At 35.6% G+C, this 21,565-nt stretch overlaps 1 protein-coding gene across 1 annotated transcript in view; it reads left to right on the top strand.

Moving 5' to 3' along the window:
• The window catches only part of LOC150103805 (sarcosine dehydrogenase, mitochondrial-like), a 383,814-nt gene that overhangs the window by 358,701 nt on the left and 3,548 nt on the right, over positions 1 to 21,565 (top strand). The window contains exon 19 of the mRNA XM_090397147.1: positions 17,480 to 17,648. Coding sequence (XP_090253273.1) covers positions 17,480 to 17,648 — 169 coding nt within the window. The remainder of the gene's footprint in view (positions 1 to 17,479; positions 17,649 to 21,565) is intronic.

Below are 21,565 nucleotides of genomic sequence, written 5' to 3'. Positions count from 1 at the left end.
TTTCGATTAACGGTATTTCCTTTTTTGCGAGAACTCTTATGTGCCTACGAATAAGTTACTTGTTCAAAGAAATATATGGAGTATTGGTACTTTTTTTCTCTCTAAACATCCAGCAATATACTAAGAACTCCAGGATATTTATTTAATGTCGACTTTTTTTTGTGTGTGTGGTTTATGTACACTATACACATATTTTTTTTTTTTGTGCTTAATTTCACAACCAGAAACTGTCCGATTAAACCCAAATATAATGGTCGCTATGCATTTCAATAGATATTCAAAGTACCAAAATTTATTAAATTCTAAACAGCTGTTAGTTCAAATCGTTTTGCTTTTCGTGCCTCTGCAAATAATGCTATTGAAACAAAAACCGGCAATTTTTTTTGTAAACATTCCCAAATGTGGGAGAGAGAAAAAAATCCATCCAGCCAAAGTCCCAGAATAAACTATTTTTAAACTTTACCCTTCAGTATTTGGCAAGACAGAAATTTCGTAGTAGCTACCGGTGCAAACAATGAAGAACCAGTAGGTAGTGACCATACTAGCTGCCTTTAGTTCTACTCTAATGACGATGGGTTTACAAACTGTTAGACACTGATATTGTCTGTATAAGGTTTGGATTATTTTTGATTTGTTTGCAAGGGAATATAACCTGAAGGTTAATAGTTGTAAAAATTGATATTCAAATTTTTCTGAAACTAGGTCTCATGTCGCTCCTGTCTAATGAATGTTTAATTATTTCTCAAATTATGTTCATAATTGCATTCATATTATTATTATTATTATTTTATTCACATAATTGATACATAGTCAAAACAAGATTTCATTCAAACAACAATTTGATTGGTGATGCAAAGCAATTCAGATTCTACCCAACAATCTAAGAACAGTCTGTCAGGTAGCGTCGTAAAATATGAACTTTTCCAATTAATGCTATTTTTTTGTAGACCACATGTATTCACTTCGTTAATGCTTAATTCTTGTATTATTATTATTATTCTTATATTGCTTCATTTTCTCTGATTCTAAATAAACTGCCATGTTTTGATTCTTTAAGAGAGCAGTGCAATCTTATATCCAGTATCTAAATTACGGCCTAGTTGGTTGACTTGGATAGTTCATTGTTCGCCAGGCAACACGTGTGGATCCGAATTTCACCGTGGGCATAGATGATTCTGAATGTCTTTAGGCGATTGATAATTTTCATAGCCCGACCACCACTTCCTGCTTATTGGAGGCTTGAAGATTTGGAAAAATGTAATGTTTGATCTCTAGAGGAGATTTCAGATTAATTCTTAATCTTTGTCTACTAATGTGATACAGGTTTACAATATTTTGGTGGGATTCACATTATTATTATTACTTGGCACCTCCAGGGAGTTCAAAGACTCATCGAGGGAGGGCATATACTCTAACTGTGTCTCCACCAACGCCATCTACCGCCCATCACCACCACTAGTATTTCCACAGATAATCACAAACATCCATGCCCACGGCGGGATTCGAGCCCACAGCCTTTTGGCTGGAGAGCTTATACACTAATTACTCGGCCAACTAGATCGGATATATATGAATATCTACACGGATATTCATATAAATATGAATATCCGTGTAGCCGTTAGAAGATAAAATAAAAAGAAAAGGAGTCAAAGAGGTGCTGTTTACAGTGTGCCTAGACGACCAAACAGAAAATAGAAGGATGGCCTAGTGGAGAAGGTTGGAGATTGTTCGCACTTGGAAGCTTTTCAACGGGGGGGGGGGGGATGGAGACAAATGGGGAAAAAAGAAGTTAAGTACGTGAAGATGATTTTAATTTTAAAAAAAGGTATTTTTTAACAAAAAGATAATTTGGAATATTCTTTAATTTTGTGATCAGGCTCCAATTAAAAAAAGTTTATTATTATTATTATTATTATTATTATTATTATTATTAAGCTTCGAGGAAGAAAATTATTAACTTGCAAGTATCAGTTATTCACAATTGTAATGTGTTATAAATATTATATATATATGATTATAATATCTATGTATGCAATTTATCTGAGACATTAAAAAAAATATTTAAGAATATTATTAACTTGCAAGTATCTGTTATATAATTGTTAATCGTGTATATATAATTATTACTGTATCTATGTATGTAATTTATTTGAGACAAAAAAAAATTATTATTATTATATATGTTATAATAATTTATATATATTTATATATTTATACTTAATCTGAATTATATATTTGTAAATACTCTATATATGTATAAATGAATGAATGACAATAAAATTATTATTATTATTAAAAAAATATATATATATTATTATTATTATTTGTCCTAAATTCCAGTAAACTCATGACTTTTCTGGTCTTCTCAATGAATATCCAATCATCCTTACATGGAAACTAGGGAACGCATTTCAAGTACAGTACAGTGAAATAAATATGAAGTTAATCCTGGTCTGTAAAGCTGATAAGAACATTTTTTTCAGATAATGCAGACTTTTGGCACGTTTTCTGGCCGAACTGTGTTCTATTTCAAACTCTGTCACGATTTATACCGAATAATTGATTTCTGGATACATCATTTGCGACTTTGTATCTTGACACAAATTAAGTCTCGCACAGTATACCATTCTTTTTTCCCCTAGTGTTCCATTGAGTGTTCTAATTTGGAATTTGAAAACAGTAACCGTCAGCATAACGATATTTGATTATTTCAAAATTAGAATTACCGTTGCATATCTTTGAAAAGCTGCAGATTAACAACAGAAAAAAAAAAAAAAAAAAAAGAAGTTCACAAGTTCTTTTTTGTGCCCGCGCTGACCAAAATAGTCTGTCAATATGATCAGTGCTTCATAAGTTTGTTAACCCTAATTGCATATCAGCGAGAGAAAAAAATTAAAAAAAACAACAACTTCAGACTGAATTGGACAGCTTACAACCACCAAAGTATGCCACTTCGTAATCGTGACTGAGGGATACATCAGAAGTTACTGTCCGCTTGAATCGTGACCACTTGACCCGATACTTACGAAGGTTACTGTGTTCGCCTGACCTCCCAGCTCTCAAGTCAGGGAGTAAAAGAGGCCGTAAGAAGAAGGTTGTAATTAGCTGTGTATCAGCAAGACCGTGGGGAGAAATGTAGGGGGGGGTCTCAGCTGTAGTTCGTGCGAATCCTACTACTACCACCACTACTCGTATGACGAGGAGGCGGGGGGGGGGGGTAAGAAGATGTTGCGGGAGAAGAGCCAAGAAAGAATGGGATCTACGGCCCTTGGGTCGAAGGGTGAAAAGTCGTTTTCCGGCTGCTTCGTTTGTTCGTCATGATGTGGAAAGAGATAGTAACCGGATGGTAAGGTCGAAGGTATGGAAGATGCACAAAACCAGTAGGCACCTAAATGATGTTATTATGCCTCCCATTCTCTTATACACACACAGAGAAAAGTAGTTTTGCAAGCACTGTGGATATCTGAAGTCTAGTTTTAAAGCAGAAAATTAAATAGACATGAACTGTCAGATTTATAATAATTATTACTCTGCGATGTTATACGCTGTATTGAATTTCTTTTATTGTTGAACGTCTTCAAGAAGTCTTACGAAAATCTAGCAGAATAGTTTGTAAAGTGATCTTTTTTTTCCCCTTTCCAAAGTATTAAATGAATACCTTGTCTTTTTATGTTCTTTTTAGATGCGTCTTTGAAAAAAAATTGTCATCTGTTCGATTTGTTTTGTTTTTCAGTCCGTTAGCATATTATAAGCCCACTATGGCTGCACGGATTCTGTTCTCAAAGTGCATTTGGGATCTCTAATAAAATTTGTTGTGCCATCTCGATTTCGATTTAAACTGACTGTATGCCCTACTGCTTAATTTACTCTTCTCTAACCGTCCATGAAAGACGACATTAACACTGTGGGCCGGTGAAGAAATAATATTCCATAGAAATAGTACCAAAAAATTATAAATATACCAGTTCTAGCTTTATTATTATTATTATTATGGTCTCCTAACAGCTTTTAATTCCTGTTATCAACTCCAATGCAGATTCAAAACTATTCTCACGCCTCGAGCATTGCGCTGGTTTTTTTTTTTTTTTTTTTTTTTTTTTTTTTTTTTTTTTTTTTGTTAAGGTAATTTCCTTAATAAAGTCCACTAAAATTTCGTGTTTCATACATTTTTTCTGTTGCTATTCTTTGATTCTTTCTTAATACATATTTCTGAAAATTATAACTTACGGTTATTTAAATTTAATGTTAATACGTTTTTTCTCGATCTCCTGCTTGCACTACGCATTGGTCAGTCTTCCTTTTGTGTTCGGGATCAGCATTAGAAGAGTTTATGCAAATTATTGCTTCTTATGAATTAGTTCTTATTAATATCTTGTAAATATCAGTTCAAGATTACCTCGACAACGTAATAGGTAGAAGAGGGGAAGAAGAAGAAAGATCAATTCAAGATGATATTTTTCGAGGAAAAGAAAAAAATCAGTTTCTTAATCCCCTTCGCTACAAAAAAAAAAAAAAAAAAAAGTGAAAATGGGTGTAGTGTACTGATTAATAGTGAAGTTTATTATGGATGACACATCTCAGATTCTCCCAGCCTTAAAATACTGTTCTCTCACATTTAGGTGGGATATCCTTCCCTTTGTTATCTGTAAGCGAGCTGGTTAATAAATAGTCCGTTTTCCATACATTTACTCCAGTCACGTTTTCATAAACGTTCTGTTGCTGCTTTATGGCTTTTCTAAATGGTATTTCCATGGATCCCTCTTTACACCACCATCATGTCTTCATTTTCCTTTAAACCTGCAAAAGCACATGAAAGCTCGTCAATATCCGTTTGCAGGCCACCTTCAAAGCTACCGAAACAACTTCGCGTCTGTCCTTTGGGGCAACATTGTTGTGTTCCTCCGAAAGGTATAGCCTCCAACTATATATATACATACACACACACACACACAAAACCCTCATGCGTGAGATTAATATTTTATTAAAGAGGGGATGTTTTTAGAGGGAAGATCTTCGCTTTCATTAAATTTGATTTTAGTGAAATTTGGGATTTCCAGTAAAACTTGCCGAGTCACAGTTTTATTTTCAGTCGGGCTATTTTTACTGTGAAATTTAGACAAAAACGATTGAAAGTGATGCAAAATAATATGTTAGAAATGAAAATAAATAAACTACTTACAGTACATTAGCTCCTTGGTTGGAAAGATCTGGGTTCAAATCTTGTCTACACGCAAAGAACTTTATAAGGATTCATCTGAAGGCGTTAGCCGGTCTCAGTATAGGTTTTCATTGCAGAAAATGTTTTCTCTAAAGGAAAACAAGCAAACTGGTCAGACGCAATTTGCATGGATAATACACTGGCCTGCTTCTATCTTTATTCTAAATCACTAGACTAGTGACAGATGCTACTTATGCTATTTAAAAGATACGGATATATGTATATATATCCGTATCTTTTAAATAGCATATTATTATATTTTAAATATTATTATATTTTAAATATATATTCGTTAATCCTGTTTCCAAGTGATTTAAACATTTCACTGAAGGCAGGAAAGCCTTGAAGATGATATCAAATGAAACATCAAAACTAAAATGAGGAAAATTCTTTGAACTGCTGTTATTGGTACAGATGTACTACATATTAATTACCCCTTCACCTTCAAAATACCGACCTGTAAAAATGCAGATTTCGCATCTTATCGCCTCTCTCTACTTTCTTTCTTTCTTTCTTTCTTTTTTTTTTTTTTTTTTTTTTAATCTCGCAGAAGAGGCCTCAATCCTTTTTTGATTGATGTATTTGCCTTCAGGCTGTGTTGCGGTTGGTATTGATATGTTCAGTGTAGTTCCCAACAGGATTACCTTGTAGTACATCCGTAATTGTTCATGTAGAGATAGGAACCGATAGCTAATGAGAAAAGAAAAAATAATAAAAGAAAAAAAAGGGGAAAAAATTCTAATGCTGCTGTAATTTCACTTGTCTGCGCGCCCTGTCTTGTCTGTTGCTCAGACTTGTTACCGAACGATGTTACTAATAATATGGTCATCACTCCGCCTCTATTTAGTATTGTTAAATAATGATACAGCGATGGTCATTAACCCAGGAATAGTGAATAAGACAGACGAAATGGTTGAAAAATGATTCAAGAGAGGAAAAAAATTGAATAATAATAATATGAAGAAAAAGTCTTGAACGTCTAGCTATAGTTCTATCAGCCTATATTTATCAATGAATTAATGATATAGCGAGGTTGAGAAGCCCCTTCTGCACTAATTCTATGTGCTTTGAAGTAGCGATACAAGAAGAAGAGGTCCTACATAGATTAATAATATGGAAGACTTCGTCGAACAGAAGTCGTATGCTATTTATACTCCATTTTTCTTCGAATAATCAGAATATAAATAGCTCAAGAATTATCTTTTCATGCGTAACAGTAATGAAGTTCAACTGTATCTAACGATAAGTTTGTAGTACATTTGCGGTTGGTATTGATATGTTCAGTGTAGTTCCCAACAGCATTTGATGGGTTATAAATAACCCATTAAACGCTTTTATCTGTTAGTAGCAAGTCCTATCTATTTAGGTGTTAGTGTTGCGCTTTTCAGTTAGCATGTATCTATCACAGATATTCATTGCAAAAGCAGAGGAATTTCATACAACTGGCTTTACTCTTTAACGGCAATTAAATTAAAATAAACAGTGAACTTATCTTTTTTTGACAATCGTAAAATAAGGAAAACAGTAAATTGCGGAAAAGTACTGTCGTTAAATTCGGTAGAGTAGGATGAACAAATGCAAGGAATAAAACTGAATGATGGTTGAAATTTATCAAAACTAAACATAGCGTAACTTATTAAGCATGATTTGGTGAAACACGGCATGCTATTTCACGTTAACTTGAATTCTCAGTCAACAAGATATGTTGCAATTCCTCGTGAAAAACGATTACCGACATTGAATTTCGTTTAAAATATCTCACAATATTGTAAAATAAAGATGTAAAAATAACAGCACTTCGCATATTGTCAGCATTCAAACATAGAATAAAGAATTGCATGTCAAATATACTATTGTAAGTAGTACATTTGACATGCAATTCTTTATATTTTTACATATTTTACATATAGTAGCTATGGATTCCCTGCTGTTATAACCTTGGGAGAGGATTTTACGGAGAATTTAGATGATTGCTAAGTCACTTATTAGACAAGTGCATGATTTATGATTGCTGAGCTGATCCCACTTAAACCCCCCACCACCACCTTCCTCGAGAATATCAATGCGTGGCGTGGTGTAGCTCAGGGTTGTTTTACATTTCCATATTAATGTGCATTAATAAGCAAGAAGAATAACTTTTGGGCGCATCCTGTGTGTGTGGTGTCCTTCATATTAAACTGCATGTGTCCGATTTAGATACAGATGTTATTCCAAAATTCAGTTTTGTTCCGGATTGGCAATTTAATTTATTATTGTTAGTCTAAAGAATTAATTTATGATATGAAAGTCTCTGATGGGCATGGACGGACATTTATAATCCAATTATTATTAAGATACTTTTGGATAAAACTGTCTACAGTAAGGGATAATTCATCGTCGGAATGAATTGAAACATTAATGGAGATAAAGATCAATAAAGATTCAATAAAGATCTCTTAGTTGAGAAAATCTGGGTTCCAGTACCTTCAAGGCCTTCTCAGTACCTTTTGATGTCGTGTTCAACATCGATTCGCTCTGTCTGTCTGGCTGTTTTTTTTTTTTTCCTTCCTACAATAGATGTTTAAAATCAGTTCATAATGGAGAGAGCTTGAATTTGCTGTAATTACTGCTCAAGTAAATAACGCTATGATAATGTATTATGTCAGTTAATTGCGTTTTCTGCAGCTGCTTTGTGTGTTTTACAGAAGGAAAAACCCTGTTACCTCCGTTTGAGAAGAGTCCCCCATAGCTCATTTGGAAACGACGATGCGTTTAGGTTGATAAAAACCTGAGTTCGAATCGCATCTAGGAAACGAAGAACCTTTATATGTGCTTTTCACCTAAAGGCGAGTTAGTTAGCTCATACGGAGGTGGAAGGGTTTGTTTTTCCCTTTCTCTCTCTCTCTCACAATACAGTTAAATCGGCCACATGGATACACAAATAATAAACATAATACACTAGGCTCAAAGCAACTAACCAACTGGACCGAAGGCCGTAATTCAAAGTGAATTACGAGTAAATGGATAAAAGTCCTTATAAAAAAGTCCTCGCTATGTAGACAACATTCGAACAGATATCTTTCCAATTAAAAGCCAAATGTTGCGACTCCCTTACAGTAACACTATACATGGACAGAAAACCCATCTGGCAGTGTTATCATATCTTACAAAATCTTTCTTTCAAATTCGCAGTTATCAGTTTTGCATTTAGATAATGCCAAAAATGGCCCGCTTTAAAGCAAAGTTGAAATGCCACTATAAACTTTAGTAAAGATAACCAAATTAAATCATAATCTCTCCAAACAGAACGGCTTTATTATAAATGGAGTATAACCGCTAGGTGGTTACATTGTTGTGAAGATCCCTGCAACTCCTCTGTAGTACAGATGATGATGACCATTCGCTATGTACAGTACGGTTGGAAAGATCTGGATTTGGGATACGAGAAACTTTTATAAGGGCTCTTTTCAATTGAAAAGAGATGAAAATTCTCGCAAAATAAACCAGCCGGAAAATACACGCAATTAACAGACAATACATTCACCTCCTGTTAGCTTTAATTCCTTCTGTCTTAATAATTAACCGCAATTACCTTAAGGTCAAAAATGTGATTATGTCGAATTGATTACCAAGAAATAATGTGGATGACCGGTTGAGATTTAGTTGCATCACAACAACTCAAGTCTCCCCTCTATGGCACACTCAGAAGGCAGCATGTATCTATTGGATTAAAAATATTAAAAAAAAAACTTTCGAAATGATCCTTGCCTTTTTGAATCAGAGTCTGTTAATAGGATGGATGTGAAAGAGGAGGATTCTCTCTGTGACCATGCCTTACGCAATTGGCATACTTACTTACTGGGAACTCATTATCTTAAGCTCTCTCACTGTCAATTCTAAGAGTTCATAGCAATAAAAAAAAAGCATCAAAAGGAATTTCTGGTTAAACGTCGTCCGATTAAAAATTCTTGTTCTCTTATTCCGGTTATGCGTTGTCTTCTATGGAATTCCTGTTCACGAGTGGAACTGATAAAAGAAGTCGGTCGCAGCAAGATTTCCTCATTACTCACAACTGTGACGAATGCAATCCATTTTAATCTCGAATTCGGGCTTGCACGAAAGGAACGACAGTAGCAATGAAGAATTCCGGAAACCACGGTAGCTGTTTGGTATTTCTAGCTTAAAAAGCAGGTAACCGAAGGACGATAGCGAGCCTCAAACAACCGATATTCTGACAGATATTTTATGGGCGGATGAGAAGGCTCCTGGGTGGTCTCGTGTAGCCCTACTGATAAGAAGACGCTAGCGAAACACAAGAGAAATGACAGGGTACAAACGACAGGTGTAATTATTTTTGTACTTACACCGGGTTACTTGGTGACGTAAGAAATCCCCTCCTTTCCCTTAAAAAAATGTCGTCCACCTTGTTATGCTAGGAAGGTATTGCTTATCACTATGAATCATACAAAAGCAAGATTCATACTGTTACTTAAGTACTATATATACACAGTAACCGGATAGCAGCTTAGTTCTTAAAGACAACATCTGAGACTTGTTTATAATATATTCCAGATAGCACAGTACAAGAGACAAAATACAATATTACAAAACAAAATAACGGTATCATATACAATTGAACTGATATTGAAACAAAGCTCTTTGTATTTCTGTTTGAATCCAAGGGACAAAATATACTCGTCCGGGTTTCAAAGCAACATATGAGGCTTAATATATTTAATGGCAGTACCTGTACGTAAAGTATTTCATTACCTTAAGCCGTGAATCGAATAAATACTAGAATTTATTCTTAATCTTAAATTCTGAGAAATTATTTTCCAACCTTAGTTTTCAATCATGACTTGTATATTTTGGTAATTAAGTATGCCAGCCATCTAATTATTATATTTTATTTCAATTATTTTTATTTGTTAAAGTATAGATTTAGATGCGAATCAAGACCACGTACAAAACCATTCTTTGTATATAATTTTTCTCACTAGAGGGAGTCTTTATATCTTTTTATTTATTTATTATTTTCTTTCTCCAATCCTTAACAGACGGGACACAGTGACGAGCAGCGTGTCAACCCTTAATCAGCCTGTGTGACATTCCATTATACTTCACCTTTTAACTCGATAAACCAGCACCAAACTTGCAGCATTTCTGTCTGCATAAATTGATTTTGATGGAGTGGCGCCCTATCATGGTTTCTTGTTAGGCCAAGTGATTAGTCATCGTCAGTGGCAAAGGTCACCATGTTATAGAGTTACCAATGATACAACCCCCCCCCCCCCTTACCCCTAAGTCTTTCGTGTGTCTTTTAAAGCGTGAACCGAGCAGAGAAGTAGATAACTCAGGGGAAGATTTCAAACTATCTTGAGCTCTGATGACACTTTTTGATCAGAATATGCGAGGTTTACATTGAGCATCTTATGTCTATCAGTTGTGTTTAGCATCACCAGCGAATTAATATCTTTTTCCCTGACATAGAATACTTAGTCCATATTAATCCTATGGGAACGTTCTTGGATCGAAGACGAGAATGTAGGTTTTGTATTTGCCTAGTATGCATCCTACCGACCTCATCATGGAGGCGTCTTTACTGGCCACAGGGTTTTCGTGTGAGAGTACACTATTTATCGCAGCTTTATTGGGATCAGAAGGTGAGCTGAAGTGTGAAAATATAATAAGAAATCGTCCCCAATAAAAGAAGACTCTTTCTCTACATTTCTGATGGTTCTCACGCTGCATCGGAGGCTTTCACTTCATCTGATACGTATCTAGACCATTGGCGATGTACGTGTGTGCGTTCCTTTCGATGCATTTCGACGAAGTGTTGTTCTCGGAAAAATAGGTCATCCGCCAAGATGTGTCGATTACTCGAGGCGCGTGTCTGATTTACAACCTCAACTCCTTTTTTCCTTGTCCATTCCTCTTTCTCCTTTCTCACACTTTAATTTACATATAAACGAGGCCGCATCCTGTTTTGTGGGCCGTGAGCTTCGCTGCACCATCCTATATGGAGTAGCGCACACATCACCGCTTTGACGCTCCTGTGCTTCCGCATGCGATTTAGTTTGCCCGCTCTTGGAGGATGGGTATAACGATAGCCTTTCACTGAGGTGACCTAATTTCATCACGTGCAGAAGAAGAAGAGGTTAAATATGCCATGTCAGAAGGATTTCCGCTCCTTAGATAACGTGTTTCGTATTTTGGTCTCAGAGAAAGGGGAAGGGGAATGTGTGTGTGGGGGGGGAGTACATTGTGGAAGTCAAACACTTATTGGACTAAATAAAACTTTTCACGGGAACTTCTGTCTGAAACTCCTGCCTACGTAGCTTAATCTCGCAGTTTACTCAGTGCAGTCAGAACCTGCACAAATGTATTAATTGATGTTATTTATATTTTTAATATGTATTTCTTAGTCTTCCTGATATCGTATTTCTTAAATAATAAAAAAAAAACCTTCAGTTTTCTGCTTAAAGGAAAAAGAGAAACAAAAATATACTTCTTTGCCGTTGAAACCAGTGAGGAATTCTTAATCGACAAAAAATCACCCAGCTCATAAACTGGTACACACTTTGTACAACCACTACAGCTGCGAATGAAGGTAGAATATAGAAATCTATCCCTAGAGCAGGAAAGGTGAAATCTCTGCGTATTTTTTTAATGTAAATTATGGATTATGACATTTTCTAATAAGTTTAAGACTTTCCCAAACATCTATGCCACCGTAGGATTCGAAAACATAGCTTGTTGGCACGGGCGAATTCTCCATGCTTGCTGCGCAAGCTGGAGAATTCGCCCTTGCCAACTTCTCAATTAATGAATTCTCAATTCATTAATTGAGAAAGAAGTAATATTTATTTGTTAATAAATGCATGCATTTATAAGCATTCCGTTTAGGCTTTTATTTTTGTAGACAGAAGACGTCTTAAGCTTGCGCGGCAATAATTGAGCTTTGTGTTATGTATCGAAGGTCGATGCTTGCTCGTCTAGTCCAAGCTACCTTGGCTTGCTCGGTTGTAGGAGTTTCCAGGTCCTCGCAGCAGCACCGTGATTTCATGCGCGCGCATAGCCATTTCACGTCGTCTCACTCTGTTGCTTAAACACAGACCATACGCAGTCAACGTAGCTCTAGCCAGTGAGCTTCAGCCAGCCTTGACAAGTGTGCGTGTTGCTTATGAAAATTAAGTTACAACCAACTTTTTATGACGATGTTATTGACTAGTTCATAAAGAAGAACCGTAGGGTAGAATTTGTAGTTAAGTAGCTAAATTGAAAAAGATAGAATATCATTTGTAAAATAAATGTTGTATTTGTATGATTAAATGTACATAAATGTCTAAATATATAGTTTTAAATGGTCAGTAATTCATTATTCCGCTAATCAGACTTCAATCACACCTCTCACTCCTTGAAGGGTAACAAGAGCAAGCGTGAATTTCAAGACCAGCATTCGCCCCTGCCTGTTGGCGAGGACAGGCGCTATCCAATTATTTGAAGCTCTTAGATTTTTCAACACCGTATTCTTCCAGTTATGTTTGAAGTGAACGGCAGAACATAATACAGGCAATTTGTCTTATGATTAAATTAAATTATTACAAACATTAATATAGGAAATCAAAATGTTTTTTTTTTTTTTTTTCATATTCATGTATTAGTGTTCAGTGCCAAAAAAATAAGGCACAGTAAAGAAGGAAAATGTTTGAGTACAACCTTATTTTATTTTAGTCCACAAAAGCGCTATTTGTCTGATATTCTTGGACTTTCAGTCCAAGAACAGACACACTGGCCCGGTGTAAACATGCAAGCGATAGATGTGGACTCACCTAGTGGCTTTAGTTGATTTTGCGATTACTCTTAACAATCTGATTTACCCAACAGGTTACTCAGACTAAAAAATTCAGTTTCAGCATATTGCTTCGCTGTTTGAGTTCTGATATTTGTTTGTTTATGATTTTATCTGTGCTTCTTTTTTTTTCCCTGGCGTATGAAAACAGTTCCTGCTTAAAAAAAAAAAAAAAAAAAAAATCCGGCTCAATAGCAATAGTTGGGATATGTTTCTGCTTGTTATCTTCCACCTACAAAATCAAAATGACTGCGAAGTCCCAGGCCTTTTTTTTTTATATATATATATATATTTAGATTGGGTCCATACACTAGGAACATGATAATAAGCCTGCGCAAAATCATCGTATCAGTAAATGCGAAAATATTACACATAACCTAGCTGGAGTTTGAATACAGACTGCATAACCCCTTTTAGTAAGACGTGCACAAAAAGGAATCAAAAGATGATTCTTTGTCCCTAAAGAATTTTATATTACTCTATGTTTACTGTCTCCCTAAAGCTACTTTAGGGTGTTCGCTCGGTTAGCCTAGTGGCTATGCGCTTCGCAACCATATGCCTGGGGAAGGAGTGTCCTGGATTCGATTCTCGTCGACGACGTAGGGAGCTTAAGGATTTTTCTCAGCCATAGCCAAGTTAGCCGGTCTTAAGCATGGACAGCAGGGTTTTTTCCACCAGTTTATCTGGAGTTTTTCATCCCGCAAGCAGGCAAAGCCCAACACACAGGCTACAGTCATAGGATGTAGTACTTAATCCCTTATTGTGAGGGCTCAACCAGTCTTAAGGGCTGTCGAGGAACCCCCCCCCCCCCCCCAATTCCTCGACATAAAGTGTAACATGATTCTTTACTTAAATAAAAAAAAAAGCACTTGCAGTCACACTTTGTTATAAAGCACCCTGTGCTAGATATACTTTGAGATACAGAAAGGGATGGTAATAAAATCAGTAAAACTGCATTGCGTAATTTATAAATCGAGCGCTAAATAGAATTGAAAAAGAAAAAAAAAAACAAAACAAGCGCTTTATATTTGTGCTTTGGTACAGATGCAAGGTCTTCATGCATCTATAACGAGCCATTAATTCTACCCCATCTTCGTTCCTCTGGTCATTGAGAAATGCTGATTATTGTGATCACGTCGAACAAGATTAATTATCATAATTATATCTTCGCTTTTCTTGTTTATTTTTTTTTTCTTAACAAACGCCGAATTTATAACCATCCCGTTTATATTTGAATATATATTTCATTACTGTCGTATTTCTTTTATCGATTTTTGTCATTTTTATTCCACACGCGTGTCAGCATGCAGACCAGGAAAGAGGAAAGGCTGCATTGTCTCAACTAGAGTGTAATGTGACATTGTTTGTGTTAATCGTTTGCGCGGTGGCCGGAGTTCTGAAAACCAGTTATTTAACAATGATAGGCGTGACATTTAGGGTACATTATTACATTATCGAGGGAGAGAGAAGTTGGGGGGAGAGGAAATAGAGATAAAGTGCCTGCCGGCAAAAGGTTAGTGGGACATTAATGAATTAATAAATTGTAAGATAATGAAGGCCATAGAGCAGCGCATTGTCCGAATTGTATTGAACGTCCTCGCACTCGTGATGTGTCTGTGTGTGTGTCAAGCAAATATGAAATAATAGGCGTCTACGAGCAGAAAAGTAATTGTAGTAATTATAGACTGGTTTCTGAATGTGACAAAACAAATTCAAAAGCAGATTAAAAAAAACACGAAATTATTTTAAATAGTTGTGATTGTATTTATCTCTAATTAGCCAAATATGCAGCTTATTTTAAGTGGTAATATTATTGTGAAAACATGTCTTTATGCGTAAATGAAGTGTACTTTGTTCTATACTGTTGCATAATAACAATATTTCGTTTAGTTTTCGGGATAAAGTTGAAACAAGCTGATGAAAATCTGCTGCCGATTGAAATCTTCAAAGCCTTCGAAGAAAAGCTTCCTTCTGGAATAGTCAAAACTCCGTATTAACTCAGTCGGTAATGATGATGACCTGGGTTCTAATCTTGTCTTGGAGTCTGAGAGCTTTTACAACTGGCTAAATCCTCAGTTTTACAACTGAGGATTTAGCCAGTCTCATATGGAGTTCGCACTGTTTTCCTAAAGGAAATTCAAGTTGTTCATTCAATAAAACATGCAAACTGGCCAGAAGAAACACAGTCTTAGTTGCCCACTGCTGTAATCAAAACAACCCAACTAATCGTATTTTACACAATGAATATGAAATCGACCATGGAATAGATTGAAGTCTGAAGGGGCCCGTGTGAAGACTGCACTGCAGCAGGGGTTTGGAAGTAGTTGCCATCCATACTTTCCGATAAGATCAGATATTTCACGTGAAACATGTAACCTCGCAATGCCATGCAAAATGCGTGATATCCGATCTGAGTCAGATTTTATGGAACAAGAACACTAAAAACTGAAAATGACACCGGTCTTACTCTACCTGGCTTACGTTTTTTATTATTATTATTATTGTTGTTGTAACTCCCACCAACAACAGGTTTTTGTAACCCTACAGGTACATTCATACCGTTAGTGGGCTAAGGATTTTTATTTTTTATTTTTTGCATCTTTATTAATTTTATTTATTGTATGTTTATTTATTCATTTTTTACCCGTTCCGGAAAACCTGCTCAAGAGACCGAACATGGAACTTTTTTCAGTGCACTTCATGCCTCCATTAAGCAGGGAGGTGGTCTCACACCGAACGGTGAAATTCATCTCCCAACTAAAGACAATAAATGTCCATATCGGCTAGATTCGAATTCGCAACCTGTTGATTGGAAGGTGAGGATGCTAACCATTGAGTCAACTAGGCCGGCAAAGGATATCATAATAGTTTCCACTTTTATATTTCAACTGGTCATATACGCGATGTACAGAGCTTTGAAAATGATCCTGTGCAAGGGAAGTTATCTAAAGTTGTCGACCAAATGTATAATCTGAGCCGAACCTACTTTACTGGTAAAGAACGTGAAATTAAAACTAAAAGTCATTTATTGCACTCCGTACTCATTTGTAGTCTAGTGAACTGCTGACTTCGCTTTCGCTGGAGTCGTCCATTGTAAACAGTTGATTCGACAACACATTGCTCAGTCGAGCTATGAGTTTTGAGTGACAATTCCACCCACGAAGTTGGCAATTCATCTTGAATGTTACTTTAGCACCTTAATGGGGGGGGGGGGTCCAGAAACAGTGCTATAAAAGCAAAACACGAATTTGTTTTTCATTCCACAACAGTAATGAAAATCATCTCCCATTTATGAGCTATTGTCTTTCTGAATTTTAAAGTCGTTTTTTCTGCTCTTGAAGAAATATGGTAAGAAAATGCCGAATTTACAATTCCATAGCGCCTATATAATCAATCGAAATGATCGTAGACAATCATGAAAAGATGCATTTCGTCATATGACATATAATTTGTACGTTTTACTTAATTTTACCTCCTCAAGCAGTAATAATGTAAAACACCAGCCTGCAATCACACAGAAGACAACTCAAGAACTGCAGCCTGACTTACTTTCCACAAATGTAGATACAACTTTTTATTTGCACATGCGTACGAGTCTTGTAGAAAGAATGCTTGTTTGCAATCAGGTTTTCGCCCATTTTGTTGTGCACTTTACATTCTTATGATTTTGCAATGTTGCTACCTCAGTTTCAGTATCGTAGAAAATAGGCTTAATCAGTGTGTGTCTCCAATAATACTTTTTCTTAACATATGTGAATTTAACTTCGTGAAATTTTGTATGAATATTAGAATTCCTCTACCAGACCATAATTCATAAAAACGACAAAAAAAAAAAAACATGGCTAACTGAAGAGCCTTCGGAAATATAGGCAGTATGGACCGTTGTTAGGATATATATCCCACCCCCGGATTCAAGAAAATATGTAAAAGAAAATAAAAATTAAAAAAACAAAACAGGGCTTTTATTGTTGATTACGACGCCCTGCCAGTGTGTGTGTTTTCGACATTAACTGTAAAGGTCTTTCGTTGGATAGGTAGCACGATCAGAGGATACAGTGGTTCTTTCGACTACGCTACGCAGTCGTAATTTGCATATGTGTGTGGGTAAAGAATAATAAAAAAAAAAAAAAAACGTCTGCTTATGCTATACTTGTTTCAGCCTAGTACGTTTTATAAATTGTGTAATTACTTATTACTTTTTTTATTTTATTTTCTTTCTTTTTAATATAATATATATATATATATATATATATATATATATATATATATATATATATATATATATATATATATATATATATATATTAAAAAAAGAAAGAAATTTTCTGTTTTTTTAATATATATATATTAAATAAATTATGTAATAAATAAATTAATTTATATTAATATAATATCTCAGATCATTTCTATACTTATTCTTTATTACTTAGGATATCGCCACTGGCATGCTGATATTAGGATAGATGATACTCCATTAGAAGGTGGGCTCGCATTTACATGCAAGCTGAAAAGTGATACTGACTTCCTCGGTCGTGACGCTCTGATAAAGCAGAAGAAACAGGGATTGAAGAAGAGATTGGCCTGTTTTACCATAGATGAGTGAGTATTGTGTAGTATTTCTTTTTAAGGAAATTTCTGTATTATTACCGTTGTGTTCAGTTCCACTACCATAAGCTCGCATTATTCTAAGCAAAGCTGAAACCGAATTCACCTTCCATTAATCTTCCAGGAACATGTTTGAATCGTAAATAATATTTCTTAATTGGAATCGCGCATGTCATTTATCATTGTTTAATCGGAAACAAATAATATATTAACGGAAATGTTTGATACGCATGCCTTCACCTGACATAATTGTCAGGTGAAGGTATGCGTTCACTGCGTTAAATACAAAATTTCGTCTGAAATTATCAATACCATAACAGCTTGTAATTATTAAAAATAGCGACGGTAAAGTAGCACTTCAAAATGTTTTAACTGAATCACTAAAAAACTTCGAATATAAAAAATCTGGCCTGGTTGGTCGAGTGATTAGCCTATCCGCTCTTCAGCCAAAAGGCTGCGGGTTCGAATCCTGCCATGGGCATCGATGTTTGTGATTGTCTGTGGAAATACTAGCGGTTGTGATGGTGGGCGGTAGATGGCAGTGGTGTAGTTCCGGGTAGTTGTAGTTAGTGGATTTGAGTGGTGGAGACAGAATTGTAGAGTAGGTACCCTCCCGCGATGAGTCTTTGGACTCCGTGGAGGTGTTATGTAATAATAATAAATAGTGAAATTGCTGGAAGGCCTTTGATATTCGGCCAGTTTATTTATTTACTGTTGTACAGTGTAATCCTTGTTGTACAGTGTAGTCTTTGGACTCCGTGGAGGTGTTATGTAATAATAATAAATAGTGAAATTGCTGGAAGGCCTTTGATATTCGGCCAGTTTATTTATTTACTGTTGTACAGTGTAATCCCCCCCCCGTGATCAGTTTTATTTTTTATTTATATTTGTTAACCAAGAAGGGCAACAACTCACTTGTAATAATAAACTGAAATTGAAACAACTACTTGTGTTGTGAGTGCCGAAGCGGCTCAGTATTCTGCATATTTCGCCTACGGTTTTAAAACATTTTTTAAAAAAAGTTAAATTAAATTAAAAGCATACTGGTATAGAAAAAGGAGCAGCTTTTGTGAAGCACTTAAATAATTTTTAAGTTACGTTATGCACCTGTGTTGACAAATTGGTTGAGGATTCACACTATATTGAGCAGACTCGAGATAAACTTCATACAAAATGTTGCTTATGCCTTGGATGAAACCTGTTCGGTGATCTCCATTTATAAGTGGTAAGATTAGAAGCCCTCAATGCAGATTGGGACTATTAAATCTCATCAAGTATGTATTGCAGCATTTGTGGGGGGGGGGTAGATAATGCAGTTTAAGAGTGAGTGATATAATGAGGCTGATTGGTTACATAATAAGTTTAATCTTGACCTATCATCTTCAACTGCTGATCGATCTTATCTTTAACTTTCCTTCTTTTTTTCCTCGTGTGTACTTTTCCAGTCTACCCCTTGAATTCCTTTTGCATCACACACCTGCTAAGAAACGAATATGCTTTTTTTTGTTGTTGTTGTTGTTGTTGTTGTTTATATAAAGAAAGGACCCGCTTTCTATTCTTTCCTCCATCTATCGCAAAGAAATCTTCTGCAACTGTCCACCCCTCTCTCCTCAGTAATAATACATAAGGACATCTCGTGACCGTGTTCATAATTACTTTATATCCGCCTTATGTTTTACCAGCCAAGGTGCGACGAGTCATCTCTCTTTTTTCGATCTTGGGATGTCAACACCAGCAGAATTGGTAACATTCCCTCCTGGCATTCCAGTTACGTTCTTCTTCATTCCCCCCCCATCTCCCGACCTGTGAGTCTTCTTTGCAGCTGCCACTTTCCTACCACGTCACCAGGTGCCAAATTTATCGCTACTAAAGTATGGAATTGGTAGGAAATTGAGGCAATAATTGGATTCTGATTCGCTATCTCTCGGAGAATGTCAAAGCAGGAGGTCGGCATATTTGTTGAGGGGGGGGGATACTGAATACGTCGTCTTTGTTAATTTGGTGCAATGATTTTATTGCCTTTTTGTTGCTTTAATGGCTGCTATTTATCCAGTTAATTAGAGCTTGCTCTTATATGCTGATGAAGACACATAATATATTTTTTATCTTCACGTATCGCAAACATTGGAATCCTGAATCTCTCTGGATTCCTTACGAAGTATTTTTATGAAGATATGGAAAACATAAATCATTATTTATTAAGGTAGAAAATATGTGGAATGACCTTCGGCAACAGGTTATAGTAGCGGTGAATTTATGTAACTCTAGGAAACGTGATCTAGTTGTTCTGGCTGGAGGACACATTAATTAAAGATCAATCTATAAGGATTATTTAATTTAGCGATGTTGAACATGTCGCTGTTGTTGTTATGTATTTGTTTATAAATATGTTTGGATGAGATTAAAAAGGATGTGAGAAAATTGAAGAGAAGATACGCTCAGGCTGCAAATATACACCAGCCATCTTGTGTGTGTATGGCCATCATTATTATCCTATTAAATAGTTCCGTTTTGAAAACTGTGGTGCGCGTATTATTATCAGGAATCAAAAAGGTTTGGCGATGTCAGATAATATTTCTGTAAACAGTTATATAAAATAGATATAAATATTTTAAAATGCATGACGTCACAATAAGCACAATGAAGTGTAGTTCTTCAGTGCGAACGATTGCAGACGGCTAACATTTTGAACTCAAATCGCTACAAGCGGATTGTCGTTGTTTATGGATAAATCATCCAAGAATTAGTAAAATTTCAAAGGTTTCGTTCGGAAATTCAGTGAAAAGGTAATTGAAGTAGACAGTTTTGTTTAGATCAGGGATCGGCAACGTTTTCAAACTCGCGGGCCACATTCAACTTTTATTTTTAATAATCGGGCCGCACTCGTTTAATTAAGCGAAAATAGTGAATGAAAAAAATACTTAATTATCAATTTTTATTATATCAGTCTTAAAAAACACAGAAAACACGGTTGACTTCGGCCAAGTTCCACAGCGATATCACGAAGTATAGATATAAAATTATTTTTAATTTATTATTCATATTATAAAATGTATTATTTAAATAATTCAACATACGAGCCACATGCCATGTAAATATGGTCAACCTTTTATGGGCCGCCAAAAATGCACGTTTGGGCCGCATGTAGCCCTCGGGCCGCCTGGTGCAGACCCCTGGTTTAGATCGTAATTTTATCTTATTTATTTCATTTTAAGTCTACATTAAGAAATTATTAATGAATCTAGTAATCGGTTTCTGATCCAGGTTTAGTTGGCCTGTCACAATACGAAGACCTGTGGTGATTAACTCAGATAACATAATTATTCCTCAACACTAATTTTTCCAGCCTATTTGGTAGGAGAAAATCAGCTTGAATATTTGCATTAAGCAAAATCCGCGTTCAACAGAATAATAATGATTGGCCCTAACTCTAAAAGAAACCGTATAAATTCATGTGGCGTCTCCAATCCAGAGATTAGCGACTATGGTCTTCCACATATTCCTATCTTGTGCATCTCTGTAGATCTGTATGGTACTTTTGCTTATCCAGTGTTCCATGTCTTTAAAATATAGCGATGTCTGGATCAACCTCTTCCTCTTCTTCCCTGTATAGTTTCCGTAATGATCATATTGGTCAGTCCTCCTCCTCTTAGCACATCGTAAGAATTTCGTGTTCCTCTTTCTCTCATTCATTCTCATCTTCTTTTTTGGTTAACTCTTTCAAATACTTGGTTGTATGTCACCTTTTCTACCTAAGTTGATACGCTTCATTCTTTTAATTATCGTCATCTCCAGAACCATCAATCCATATAACTAGCTAAGAAAAATATAAAGAGAGGGTCATACAGTAAAAGTCCTGTTTAAAATATTAAATGTACATTATTTTATTTGTTTATTTTTCTGTCACATAA

The sequence above is a fragment of the Typopeltis vanoorti genome, chromosome 8 (assembly GCF_054136105.1).
Source record: "Typopeltis vanoorti isolate ZY-2024b chromosome 8, IOZ_Tvanoo_1.0, whole genome shotgun sequence".
NCBI lineage: Eukaryota > Metazoa > Arthropoda > Arachnida > Uropygi > Thelyphonidae > Typopeltis > Typopeltis vanoorti.
The sequence above is the reverse complement of the archived record's forward strand: the minus strand, read 5'-3'. Positions and strand labels throughout refer to the sequence as shown.